The sequence below is a fragment of the Nanorana parkeri genome, unplaced genomic scaffold (genome assembly GCF_000935625.1).
Source record: "Nanorana parkeri isolate BGI_ZX_2015 unplaced genomic scaffold, ASM93562v1 scaffold517, whole genome shotgun sequence".
Taxonomy (NCBI): domain Eukaryota; kingdom Metazoa; phylum Chordata; class Amphibia; order Anura; family Dicroglossidae; genus Nanorana; species Nanorana parkeri.
In genome coordinates this window covers 519,803-532,921 of record NW_017306785.1, presented here as the reverse complement: position 1 = coordinate 532,921, position 13,119 = coordinate 519,803, and the positions used below count along the sequence as shown (strand labels likewise).

The 13,119-nt window shown below is 39.5% G+C and overlaps 1 protein-coding gene across 1 annotated transcript in view; it reads left to right on the top strand.

The window, feature by feature from the left end:
• LOC108790966 (potassium-transporting ATPase alpha chain 2-like) overlaps positions 1–12,681 on the top strand; it is a 27,332-nt gene extending 14,651 nt beyond the window's left edge. Inside the window, exons 3-24 of the mRNA XM_018561326.1 lie at positions 604–732; positions 1,320–1,379; positions 2,615–2,818; positions 2,912–3,025; positions 3,123–3,257; positions 3,383–3,500; positions 3,639–3,907; positions 4,000–4,198; positions 4,316–4,425; positions 5,076–5,210; positions 5,468–5,660; positions 5,811–5,986; positions 6,152–6,288; positions 6,373–6,523; positions 6,913–7,081; positions 7,304–7,458; positions 7,554–7,677; positions 8,070–8,215; positions 9,542–9,675; positions 10,304–10,405; positions 10,540–10,631; positions 12,653–12,681. Of these exons, the coding sequence (XP_018416828.1) occupies positions 604–732; positions 1,320–1,379; positions 2,615–2,818; positions 2,912–3,025; positions 3,123–3,257; positions 3,383–3,500; positions 3,639–3,907; positions 4,000–4,198; positions 4,316–4,425; positions 5,076–5,210; positions 5,468–5,660; positions 5,811–5,986; positions 6,152–6,288; positions 6,373–6,523; positions 6,913–7,081; positions 7,304–7,458; positions 7,554–7,677; positions 8,070–8,215; positions 9,542–9,675; positions 10,304–10,405; positions 10,540–10,631; positions 12,653–12,681 (3,081 nt within the window). The remainder of the gene's footprint in view (positions 1–603; positions 733–1,319; positions 1,380–2,614; positions 2,819–2,911; positions 3,026–3,122; positions 3,258–3,382; positions 3,501–3,638; positions 3,908–3,999; positions 4,199–4,315; positions 4,426–5,075; positions 5,211–5,467; positions 5,661–5,810; positions 5,987–6,151; positions 6,289–6,372; positions 6,524–6,912; positions 7,082–7,303; positions 7,459–7,553; positions 7,678–8,069; positions 8,216–9,541; positions 9,676–10,303; positions 10,406–10,539; positions 10,632–12,652) is intronic.
• Positions 12,682–13,119: the final 438 nt, after the last annotated feature.

Sequence of the window (13,119 nt, the reverse complement as noted above, 5' to 3'; positions counted from 1 at the left end):
TATATATATACATACACACATGTAATGATATATGATTACATACAATGTGTGGGTTTTCATGTGTGTATTCATATTGTAGGTGGCAAGTTCTCTTTAATGACTTGCATGCACGGAATTGTTGCATTGTCGAAATATAACAAGTAAAACAAGTTCTGACACTTACTTTAATTAAACGATGCAGCCAGAGCTGAGCATATAATAGAGAAAAAGAGGCAAGTCTAACTGGATTTTATTGGACATATGCCTTGGCTAGAATATGGCAACGTTTACAATCAATTTTTCCAAAATGCTCACAGATACAGAGGTGATTGCTTTAAAGTGAATCAACTGCTTGTTCAAAATATGTAAATAAGTTTGTGTGCATGGCCTGGGAACAGATTCACTTAAAGCTCACCTGTTGGTAAAAGTTCTGATAGAATTTGGTTTTATAAACATTATATGTATTACTGAGTTGCTATCCGTGTGGGAAACTATTTTATTTGATAGTATACTTCATACATTTCATCTCTCCCTAGTTCTCTGGATGTGTTTTTAGCAAGTTTAGTGCATACCTAGATATTGATGTAAAATAATATTTCTCTATGTTTCCCTGTGCTTATGCAGAAGCCTCCAGATATCTACTCCATCCCTGATACAGATCAGGCAGTAACTCAAAACGAGCAAGATAAAAAACCAAAGAAATCCAAGAAAAATGACAAGAAAGTGGAAAGCCTGAAAAAGGAACTTGAAATTGTAAGTTAAATGAGAAACTGATATTTCAGACATGAAGAAATGTTGGAATTTCAGGAGACGTAAATTGGTCATATACTGTGATTCAGCTCACGGCCAAGTTGACCTCACACATGTTTGGACTTTGAGAATATAGTGTAGATGATTTGCCTTCATTCCAATAGAGAGACACCATCTTAAAATAAAATCTATAATCATTTGATTCAAAGCAAAAATATGGCGCTTAAGTGTTTAGTGATGAGGCAAACTATGTTTTACACGTGTTGGACTGTTGTGTTTTTTTGTATTGTACCTATGATGAACAACATGATACATGGCCAAAGCTCAGCATTATAACATCGAGATTTCCTAATCTTATAACTGAATATTCTCTGACTGCAAGCAGACTATATTGCAGTAATTTCCTTTTTAAAAGGGTCACCTTTAACTTCTTGGCTGTTGGTTTGTAGGACAAGTATATTGTTTATATTGTATTGTATTGTAAAAAAAAACTTCAGTTAATCTTCCTAATTTTTTTTTTACTATTCTGAAAAAGTAGTATTGAGAAATAGACAACAATGATCTTAACTTGACTACAATTTATGTTTCAGACGGACCACACGTTAAGCGTAGATGAACTGCAGAAGAAATACTTAGTGGACATTAACCAGGTAAACCTCAAGGAGAAACATGTTGGATTTTTTTTTATCCTGAGCGTAGGTTTTTGCAGTAATTGATTATTATTATTATACAGGATTTATATAGCGCCAACAGTTTGTGCAGTGCTTTACAATATAAGGAAGACATGACAATTACAATACAAATCAAGACAAGATGGTGGGAAGAGCCCTGCCTGTGAGGGTTTAAATTAAAAAGGGAGGGGGAAGTGATACATGAGGAGGTAGCTGTGTGGGGATGAATTGTTTGAAAACGTGATAGTTCAGTGATTAGTTTGAGGCAGGATAGGCTTCCCTGAAGAAATTAGTCTTTAGAGATTGCAAACTAAAGGCAGTGAGGGTAGGATGGGGGAGGGATGGGAGGGAAGGCATTTAGAAGAGCGGAGGGGATGAGACAAGGTATAGCCAGGGGCAGAGTTGTGGATGGCTTTGTAAGTGGTTCTTAATATTTTGAATGTTATCCTTTGGGCGATTGAAAGCCAGTGGAGGGATTGGCAGAGGGGGGTTGCAGACACTGAGCGGTTGGTTAGGTGGATGAGTCTAGCAATAGCATTCATGATATACTGAAGGGGGGACAGCCTGTGTAGAGGTAGGCCTAGGCTAATGAGGAGGGAGTTGCAATAGTCAAGATGAGAGATAACAAGTGAGCAGGTGAGTAGTTTTGTGATTTCATTGGTGAGGAAGGGGAGTATTTTGGAGATGTTACGAAGGTGAAGGTGGCAGGATTTGGATAGTGATTGGATGTGGGGCAGAAAAGTGAGGTCGGAGTCAAGGATCCCACCTAACACCTTGGCATGTGGGAAGGAATGGATAGTTGCCTTTTCGATCTCAAGGGAAAATTTGGGGGAAGATGCATGGGAGGGAGGAAAAATTATGAGCTCAGTTTTTGAAACATTGAATTTTGAGAAGTGTTGTGACATCCAGACTGATATGTCAGTTAGTAGATTAGAGCATTAGAAAACTTAGCATTAGAAAATATTAGTTTTTTTCATAGTACTTTGAAATCTGTGATATTAGCTTTTAAATGTATTTGCTCTACAACAGTTGGCAAATTATTGTCAAAAATTATGATAAACAATTGAGTTGTAAGAATTTACATCCCTGTTTTTTGCTGGCTTGCAGAGGCTAGGCAATAATTCATACTGACCAACTGAAATAATATTTAATTGCACTGCTGTCTGTGTTACAGTATTTTATTTTGATACATATGTTTGCTGTTTTTTTTGTAGGGCCATAGCACTGCCACCGCAGAGGAGATTCTTGCTCGGGATGGACCTAACAAACTTTCTCCTCCAAAAGGAACCCCTGAAATTGTCAAATTTCTAATGCTTATGGCAGGTGGATTTTCCATTGTGTTCTGGATCGCATCTGCTTTGTGTTTCCTTGCCTATGGTCTACAAGCAGCACAGGATCCTAATGTTGCTAAAGACAATGTAAGCATAATGTAATTTTAAGATTGTTTATGCCTGCTGTTTTAGAAATGCCCCACTATTTTTCTCTAAATCATAAACATGCTTTGTTTCCAGCTCTGGTTGGCCCTTATCCTAATTGCTGTGGTAGTGATGACTGCCCTCTTTGCATATTACCAGGAAGCCAAAAGTACAAACATTATGGCCGGCTTTAAGAACATGGTTCCTCAGGTAAGGAAGGCCACATGTTTAGTTAACTGATTTCTAAAATATACCACTGATACACTGAGGTAGCCTTTGTTCCTAACTTGCAACTCTCTCATTCTAGCAAGCCCTTGTTCTTCGGGATGGAAAACGCATAGAACTACTAGCGGAGAAGCTTGTTGTAGGTGACATTGTTCATGTAAAAGGAGGAGACAAACTCCCAGCTGACTTGCGCATACTGGAGAGCCACGGTTGCAAGGTGAGAAGCAGGGACATTTGCAGAATGGTGGGAAGATCTATGGCTTCTTAGTTCTCAAGATGAAGCATGTATAAATCAGAAACAACCATTAATGACCAAAATAATTTATTATTCTCGATACACAGGTTGACAACTCATCACTGACTGGTGAGTCAGAAGCACAACCTCGAGGTGTAGATTGCACAGATGAGAATCCACTAGAAACCAAGAACCTTGGGTTTTACTCTACCACGTGCTTGGAAGGTAAGATTTAGGCTTCTATACAAACCTGGCATTCGGGATAAAAACACACATTAGCTAAATGTCAGCACTTAAAGGTAGCATTTGAGTGTTCAAACTATGTAACAAAACATGCTCTAAGAAATTGTTTCTCACCTACAGGGACGGCATCTGGAATCGTCATAAACACAGGTGACCATACAGTGATTGGACGTATTGCTTCTCTGGCCTCACAAGTTGGAGATCAGAAGACACCCATAGCTCTGGAGATTGAGCACTTTGTCCATCTAATCAGTGGTCTTGCAGTGGGTGTTGGAGTAATTTTCTTTATAATTTCCATCTCTATGGGATACAGTGCTCTCAATGCCGTTATATTCTGCATTGGTATTGTGGTGGCCTATGTGCCTGAAGGTCTACTGGCTACTGTCACTGTAAGTATGGGTACTGATTCTTATTAATCCAAACACTTACTTGATTCAGATTTTAGAATTTTTGTGATAACCATTAATGCCCTTCTTCCTAGGTCTGCTTGTCACTTACTGCAAAACGTATGGCAAGGAAAAATTGTTTAGTTAAGAACCTGGAGGCTGTAGAAACACTTGGATCTACCTCGGTCATCTGCTCTGACAAGACTGGCACCCTGACACAGAACCGCATGACTGTGGCGCATATGTGGTTTGATAAAATTATTCACAATGCGGACACCAGTGAGGATGGCACTGGTAAGGCTCCTCACAATTTCTACTTTTATTACTTTTACATACTATATCCGCAATACGTGTTTAGATAAACATGAAAATGAGCAATGTGTAATTGTTCTTAACTATTTATTTCTCTAGGAGAAATGTTTGATCAGAGCTCACCTACCTGGCAAGCATTAGGTAGAATCGCCACCCTGTGCAACAGGGCAGAATTCTGTGCAAATCAAGAGGACGTTCCCATCAGCAAAGTAAGTACAATAAGCAATATACATGGAACATGTTCAAATATAGCACATACACATTTCTGCTTAATAATAATAATAATAATAACAATAATATGATAATGTATCATGAATCGTATGTGACTATCATTATTATAATAATCATGCTATGATTATCAAGTGTGTACCTCTGGTTGTTCTTCCATGGTACTACCATCAGACACTTAGGGGGTGATTTACTAACCTAAACAGACGCACGCACCAGGTGCGTGTGATTTTAACACAGCAAAACGTATTTATCAACCAAAAAGTCTCTAAAAGCATATTTCCACTAATGCCATATATGGAAAAATCATGCACATGATGCATATATAATGCTGCTTCACAGTTTAGACAAAAATGGTTAGCTCATGCATTTACATTCCTGCATTCATCAACGCAAGCAACACAACATAGAGCTAATTTACACAACATCACCTTGCAATTCATGCAGGGCTTTGCACAACACACCTGCTGCGTGTGTACACACTACAAAGGTGTCTAGATTCCACCAATAGATCATGCTGGAAGGGAACACACTACAGAGGTGTATACTTGTTCGTGGCGTGTTTATAAGGTTAGTAAATCAACCCCTTAGTGTAAAGAATGCAGATTTACTTTCTACTTTTCCTATTTAGAAAACAGTCAATGGTGATGCCTCAGAAGCAGCTTTGTTGAAATTTACGGAGCAGATCTTTGGGGACGTGTTAGAAATTAGAAAAAGAAATAAAAAAGCGTTGGAGATTCCATTCAACTCCAGCAATAAGTACCAGGTACGTGGTTAAGCCAATATAAAAATTCTACTTTTTAAGCTCCCTTCCTCATATTTTTTTATTATTCAGTTTTTGTCATTCCTTTATCTCTCACTATCTCATCTGTCATTATTACTTAGCATTATTTCCCAAACTTTCACCACTTCTCATTTCTCTTGACTCCTCTCTATGACATCATCCATTTTCAGTCCTCATCATTTAATTTCAACTTGTCTTTAGTCCAAATGTTCAGTTTGATTATTTATTCAATCACCTAGGTTTCTATTCACGCCCCAGAAGATCTTGCTGAGCAAGGCTACTTGCTGGTAATGAAAGGGGCACCGGAGCGCATCTTGGACAGATGTAGCACCATCATGATTGGAGGACAGGAATGGCCACTGGATGATGAAATGAAAGACCATTTTCAGGAAGCATATTTAGCTCTGGGAAGTCTAGGAGAAAGAGTTCTTGGTAAGCTCACAAACTTAAATTATGGTGGAAGTTTGATGGGTTTCTTTGAGAGATGTTCTACTTTATAAACATTTTCTGTTGACTATTTACATGTTTGCCTATCTGCAAAAATGTGGTGTTCTTCAAAGACCATTTCTTTTTATTCTACAGGGTTTTGCCAATTAGCACTTCCATCTTCAGCTTATGGACCTGGTTATCCATTTGATGCAGAAAGTGAAAATTTCCCACTAAATGATCTATGCTTTGTTGGTCTCATCTCTATGATTGATCCACCTCGTTCCAGCGTTCCTGATGCCGTCATGAAGTGCCGCAGTTCTGGAATTAAGGTATTGATAAATCATCTGGAATATCACGAATAGTTTTAAGCATTTGAAGCCTGCCACATTTCGTATCATTTAGCACTTTCATGATAGCCATTAAACCTATAACAATCTTTTAGTGTTTTTGTAAAATATCTGTGAAAACATAATACTATCATGTGTTCCTAACAGGTTATCATGGTGACTGGTGACCATCCAATTACTGCAAAAGCTATTGCCAAATGCGTAGGCATTATCTCAGCTAACAGCGAGACAGTAGATGACATTGCAAAAAGGCTTGGAGTCCCAATTGAAAGAGTAAATCCAAGGTGAGTACATCTTATTATCTCTTTCTAATCTAACACCTGATTTTACTTTTCCCAACATACATCTAATATTATTGCAACTTGCAGAGATGCCAAGGCAGCCGTGGTGAATGGAGGAGAAATAATTGACATGACTTCTGATGAGTTGGATGACATCTTAAAACATCACGAAGAAATTGTGTTTGCAAGAACATCACCACAGCAGAAGCTTCTCATTGTTGAAGGATGTCAGAGACTAGTAAGTTGGAAAAGAAAGCAAAAGAAAACTGAAAAAGGGGATGGCATGGGTGGGGAGCAAAAAACAAGTGAAATCAAGACCACGTTAAGTTATATATATATAGATAGATAGATATATCTATATATATTAGAGCTGTGTTATCTCAAAGAGCCCTCCTAGTGCTTATGTTGGACAATAGAATGATGGCCATATATTGCGGAGACGTACTATGGCATATGTTTTTTTCATTTTGCTTTGGCATACACTTCAAACACACACACACAGTGAGCTTTAAGGCAGAGGAGAACCACATGTAGCTCCGGAGCCACAATTGTTTCTATGTTGGAATTTATGAGTGATTTAAGAAAGTAGGTAAGGCATTGCTTAATAGTGTAACCTATAATTTTCAGGGAGCTATTGTGGCTGTTACTGGAGATGGAGTAAATGACTCCCCAGCGTTAAAGAAAGCAGATATTGGTGTTGCCATGGGAATTGCTGGATCAGATGCTGCCAAACACGCTGCAGACATGATTTTGCTGGATGATAACTTTGCTTCAATTGTGACTGGTGTAGAAGAAGGTAAGATAAGGGTTTATTAATATCAAAATCAGAAAAAAAAATAAAAAATGCTCAAATCTTTCTCATTCCAATGAAATTCATTATTTGATGACAGCCCTTCAGCGCTTACTACTCTCAATGAGTTACAATTTCCATACAGTAAATTCAACCTGTTAAACTATTTCTAATGCTTATGGTTTAATGGCTTCCTTCCGTGAACTCATTGCTTGTCTTTTCTTACAGGACGCCTGATATTCGACAACTTGAAGAAGTCAATTTCCTATACAGTAACTAAGAACATTCCCGAGATGATCCCCTTTATCGTCTATGTGATTCTCAGCTGCCCGTTGCCTGTAGGAACCATCACCATTCTCTTCATTGAATTGGGCACTGACATTGTAAGTAAATGGAAAAAAAACCTAACGTGGTCATACTGAGAGTGATAATTGGGTGTTCTTTCTCTAATGTTACAACTTTCCTCAAATTTCCTCAGATCCCATCAATTGCTCTGGCTTATGAAAAGGCAGAAAATGATATTATGACAAGAAAACCACGAAACCCTCACAAAGATCGATTGGTGAACATAAAGTTGCTTTCCTATTCCTATTTTCACATAGGTAAGCCCAAGTAATGGGACCCACTTTGTAAACAATATAATGATGCTTCAAAAGGTTCTATTAGAGAAAAAGAAATAGCAACAAGAACAAGCCCACTCAGTACCCATAGGTGCAGTTGCATTTGCTACCCTTTTTTTACCACTATTGACATTCTTTGTGTCTTTGTACCTTAAAACCCTCAAATCTAAAAATATCTTCAAAATAGAAATATGTATGACAGCATCTTCCAGTACTATTCCAGTGGATATACTTTATATTGATTCTGATAGTTGCTGGTGCTCATAAAAGACAGAAAATGAGCAGAGAAACCCTAAAACAGAATACTAGAATGTTTTGTCTGCAACCTTCCTCAGTAACTCAGTAACTCATAACTCACTCATCTTCGCTCACAGCTGCCATGGAAACATACGCCGGGTTTGTGAATTATTTTACCATCATGGCTGAGCAGGGATTCCTTCCTATAAACACTATTAATCTTCGAGTCAACTGGGAGGACAAGACTATCAATGAACTAGAGGATAGTTATGGACAAGAATGGGTGAGGAACAAAACAATTTAATAATATGGTTAATAAACAAAGTCAACAAAAACCAAAATAAGTCAAAAAACTAATGAGCATATGGTTGAACGGACATTTTTCTAAATTAAAAGACTTGTTTGGGAAGTTCACATTCTCTAAGTCCTAGGAAACCTAGGGGAGTACATATTAAAAAAAATTGCATAGCTATTCATCTGGAGAAACTGCATGTACAATCGATCTGTGTGAATAAAACAGCTGTTTCAAAAATGGGACGTAAGTCAATCTTCTTAAAAGAGAACTATGGGGTAAGTGTTTTTGCCCATAGTTCTCTTAAGGGTCACGGGAGGACATATACTAGCGTCCTCCCATGACCCAAAGCTCAGTATATCATGAACTTCAGCTCGTGGTATACTGAGACCGCCACTGCAGGGACAGATCCCGACAATGCTGTTGAGATACACCCAGCTGCCTGAATGACAGCTGGCTCTGCCTATCTAAAGGATAGGCAGAGCCAGCTGTACCCGCCCCTCCCCCGTCCGTTCCACCAGTCAGCACTGAAGGATCGGAGCGGGGAGGGGGGAGTCCCTGCGGGGAGCCATGAGTGACAGTCAAGGCTCTCTGCAGGGAGACGATCGAGAAGTGAGCGAGCAACCGTATGTGTTCGCTCACTTCCCGATCTATTGAGCCGGCGTGTGACAGTTTCACTGTCACACGTCGGCTCGAACTATGAGGATGAGTAATTTTCACTCACCTCATAATTCTCCTTTAAGGCTATTTTCTCCTCTGGTCGAGTGTTCATTGAATATTAGTAGTGAATTGGGAAAATACCACATTATGGCCAATAGATGGAGCTCAGGATCATAGGAAATAAAAATATCTTGGTGATAAGAGATACAATGTAACATTTCTAGAGAGCACTGGAGGGAATTAGTGGATAAATGTAACCATTGCTACTACGTGGGTTCAATAAATGCAGCTTGACACACCTGGGCCCCAGTGCAAGATAAGTGGAAACAGGCCTGTGCCCCTGTATTCAGGAACTGGAGTGCAATGTACACTTCCTGTCACCACTGGGGAGCTTCCAATGTTGTTTTTCCCCAGTGGACATATTCAAGCAGTTTGCTAATTATTATTTACAGTTATTTACAGTTTACTTATTCAAGGTGATGGTGATAGAGAGGATTTCTGGATATATCATAGGAGGCTCCATGGGCCCTCTTGGAGAGCAGGGCCCTGCAATCGGTCCTGCCCCCATTTATACACCACTGCCTAATAACATATATTGTAACAATGAAAGATAAAAGAGTAAAAATGAACACCATGAAAATGTGCTTTTTTTCATAGACATACAGACAGCGCTTGTGTCAGGAGTGGTATTGCTACTCAGGGTTCTTCATTAGTATTGTTGTCTGCCAGATGATGAACACGGTCATTCGAAAGACAAGGAGAAACACCCTGTTTACACGCAACTTCTTCAGGTAATAGTTGTGCATAGAGACTGGTCTGTGTGTGCTCTTCAGTGGGAATGACAATATTAGCCAATAGATTGCATGTTCCACATCTTCAGTCACTGAGCAATCACAAACTGCTGCTTCCCAAGTCCATAGCTGCCTCCAGATAATTTATTGAAGTGTGTAATAGGCAACTGCGCCTCAAACAATCCATTTCAATAAAGGAAAACTTGCAGTTTAGGTTTTTTTTTTTTGGTGGGTGATATAAATACTAATAATAAAGTTCTTGTCTATCTGTCTCTTATTGTGTATTAGCCAGCCAAAGCTGTATCATCTACAAGGCAATATAGGCAGTGAGCCAGTGCAAGGTGGATGTCCACTGGCCCAGCTGCAAACCAAGAGCTAGTGCAATTGGTCAAGGCTGTCACTTTACAAAGGCAGTTGGTGTATGATAGGAAGGGCCCGTGCCAGTGCAGACAATGCAAATGGGTGGCCTAAGCTGCTACACTGCCTAGCTCCTTATTCAGATTTAATCCAGTTTATCAGCTGTTACTACTTGATCAATAACTTATATTAATTCCCTGTGCTTATCTTCTATAAAAATGAGGATGCAGACCAGCAAGCCCTATCTTTACACTCATTCTTTTGTTCACAGGAATAAAGTCATCTTTTATGGATTACTGTCACAAGTGGCTATTGGGGCATTTCTGTGTTACATCCCTGGCATGGATGATGCCCTGCATTTTATGCCTATTCGGTGAGTACCAGACTATACAAGGTTTTACATGTTCGGAGCCTGTAGTCACCAAAACCTTTTCCACTTATCATGTGCTGTCCTTGGACTTAGACTTTGTACATGTTTTGACTTTAATATGTTTTACCCTTTTACAGCGTTCAGTATTGGTTTGTGGGAATTCAATATACGATCATGATCTTGGTTTATGATGAACTGAGAAAACTGCTCATGAGGAAGTACCCTGGAAGTAAGTATCACACAAACAGTTATATAGTTTCATAAAATATACCAAACTATAGTCATTACACCTTATCACTAGTACAGATGTTTAGGGCTGATGCCTATTAACAAGGTCATGCAAGCAGCAGTAATGATGTCTACAGTACACTATATTACCAAAAGTATTGGGACGCCTGCCTTTACACACACATGAACTTTAATGGCATCCCAGTCTTAGTCCGATGGGCTCAATATTGAGTTGGCCCACCCTTTGCACCTGTAACAGCTTCAACTCTTCTGGGAAGGCGTCCACAAGGTTTAGGATTGTGTCTATGGGAATATTTAACCATTCATCCAGAAGCGCATTTGTGAGGTCAGGTACTCATGTTGGACGAGAAGGCCTGGCTCGCAGTTTCTGCTCTAATTCATCCCAAAGGTGTTCTATCGGGTTGAAGTCAGGACTCTGTGCAGGCCAGTCAAGTTCCTCCACCCCAAACTCGCTCATCCATGTCTTTATGGACCTTGCTTTCTGCACTGGTGTGCAGTCATGTTGGAACAGGAAGGGGCCATCCCCAAACTGTTCCCACAAAGCTGGGAGCATGAAATTGTCCAAAATGTTTTGCTATGCAGATGCCTTAAGAATTTCCTTCACTGGAACTAAGTGGACAAGCCCAACCCCTGAATAACAACCCCACACCATAATCCCCCCTCCACCAAACTTTACACTTGGCACAATGCAGTCAGGCAAGTACCGTTCTCCTGCCAAACGCCAAACCAAGACAGGTCCATCGGATTGCCAGACAGAGAAGCGTGATTCGTCACTCCAGAGAACACGTTTCCACTTCTCTAGTCCATGGCGGCGTGCTTTACCACATGCACCCAACGCTTTGCATTGTACTTGGTGATGTAAGGCTTGGATGCAGCTGCTCGGCCATGGAAACCCATTCCATGAAGCTCTCTACTCACTGCTGTTGTGCCAATCTGAAGGCCACATGAAGTTTGGAGGTCTGTAGCTATTGACTCTGCAGACAGTTGGAGACGTCTGCGCACTGTACACTTCAGCATGAGCTGACCCAGCTCTGTCATTTTACGTGGCCTACCACTTCGTGGCTGAGTTGCTGTTGTTCCCAGTTGCTTCCACTTTGTTATAATACCACTAACAGTTGACCGCGGAATATTTAGTAGCAAGGACATTTCACGGAACACCTGAATCCAATGATTTGGAGGGGTGTCCCAATACTTTTTGGTAATATAGTGTATATTAACACATAGCAACTAATTCACTATGAAACAAGACACCCTACTGTGTAGGTTCTGATAGCAGCAGTCATTCTAGCTCTTGTTGGCAACATACACCAAATCATTGGGGCAACAACTTGGTAAAAAAGGTTCAGTTTCATTGCTTAGAACTAGTACACAAGTCAGGGAATTCCTGCTTCCATCATGGTATCTCCTGGGAGTCCTGCTTTATGACAGCTACATACCTCAAACTCACAAATGTGTCATTTTAACAACCCATCTTCTGGAAAACTTGTGCTATCAACAAACAGAAAGTATCAAGTGCAGTTTTATGCTGGCCACACACAATACATCTCTCTTGAGATCTACCAAAAACTATGTAATGTTATCAACAACCATAGTTACATAGTATTTGAGGTTGAATAAAGACGCAGGTCCATCAAGACAGATTAGGAACTAGTTGCCTGTTTATACTGTATAACAGTAGTACTTCATAAAAGTAATAGTCTTCATCCTTGTTGGTTCTGGTTGTAATGACCAGTCCCCCGAAGCTGCTATTCTTAACGGTCTTCAGCTGTTCTTGTAGCTACCCCTCTCACCAACATAATTACATTCAATGCAAGACCAGAGGCCTGGGCAGTGGGGGTTGGAGTGATTTAATTGTGTTAGTACTGCTAAAGTGTTCTCCTCTAATATTCATTAAAATAATTATAACTTGATCCATAGCAAACAATATAGTGAATAGTGATAGGATTCAAAACTGTGTTATGTAAATATTGCTGATTATTAACTGCTTCCTCTTTTTTGCAGGTTGGGTGGATGAAGAATTTTACTATTAAGTTTCCAGTCATTACAATTCAAGATCGCTCACTTTTCACTTTGCCTTTTGGATTTGTCTTAAATCCCCTATTGTTTGTTGTCCTTCTGTCCATACTGTACATATGTAAATAACAGAGCTATATAAAGTTTTAAATAAATATAAAAAATATGGCCTTTTGTTTGTATTTTATGTGTGTGCGTGTGTGTGTGTGTGTGTGGATAGATAGATAGATAGATAGATAGATAGATAGATAGATAGATAGATAGATAGATAGATACACACACACACATATACACATACACACACTGTATATACGTACATTTATTGCAATTGAAAATACTGAATGGTGCTTGTGGCCTGTGCTAATGAATTAAAGTGACTCAGTTATAAGGACAGATATAAAGTGCAAGAACCAAGAGGTGCAATACATGTGGATATCTAATATTCTAATCTAACA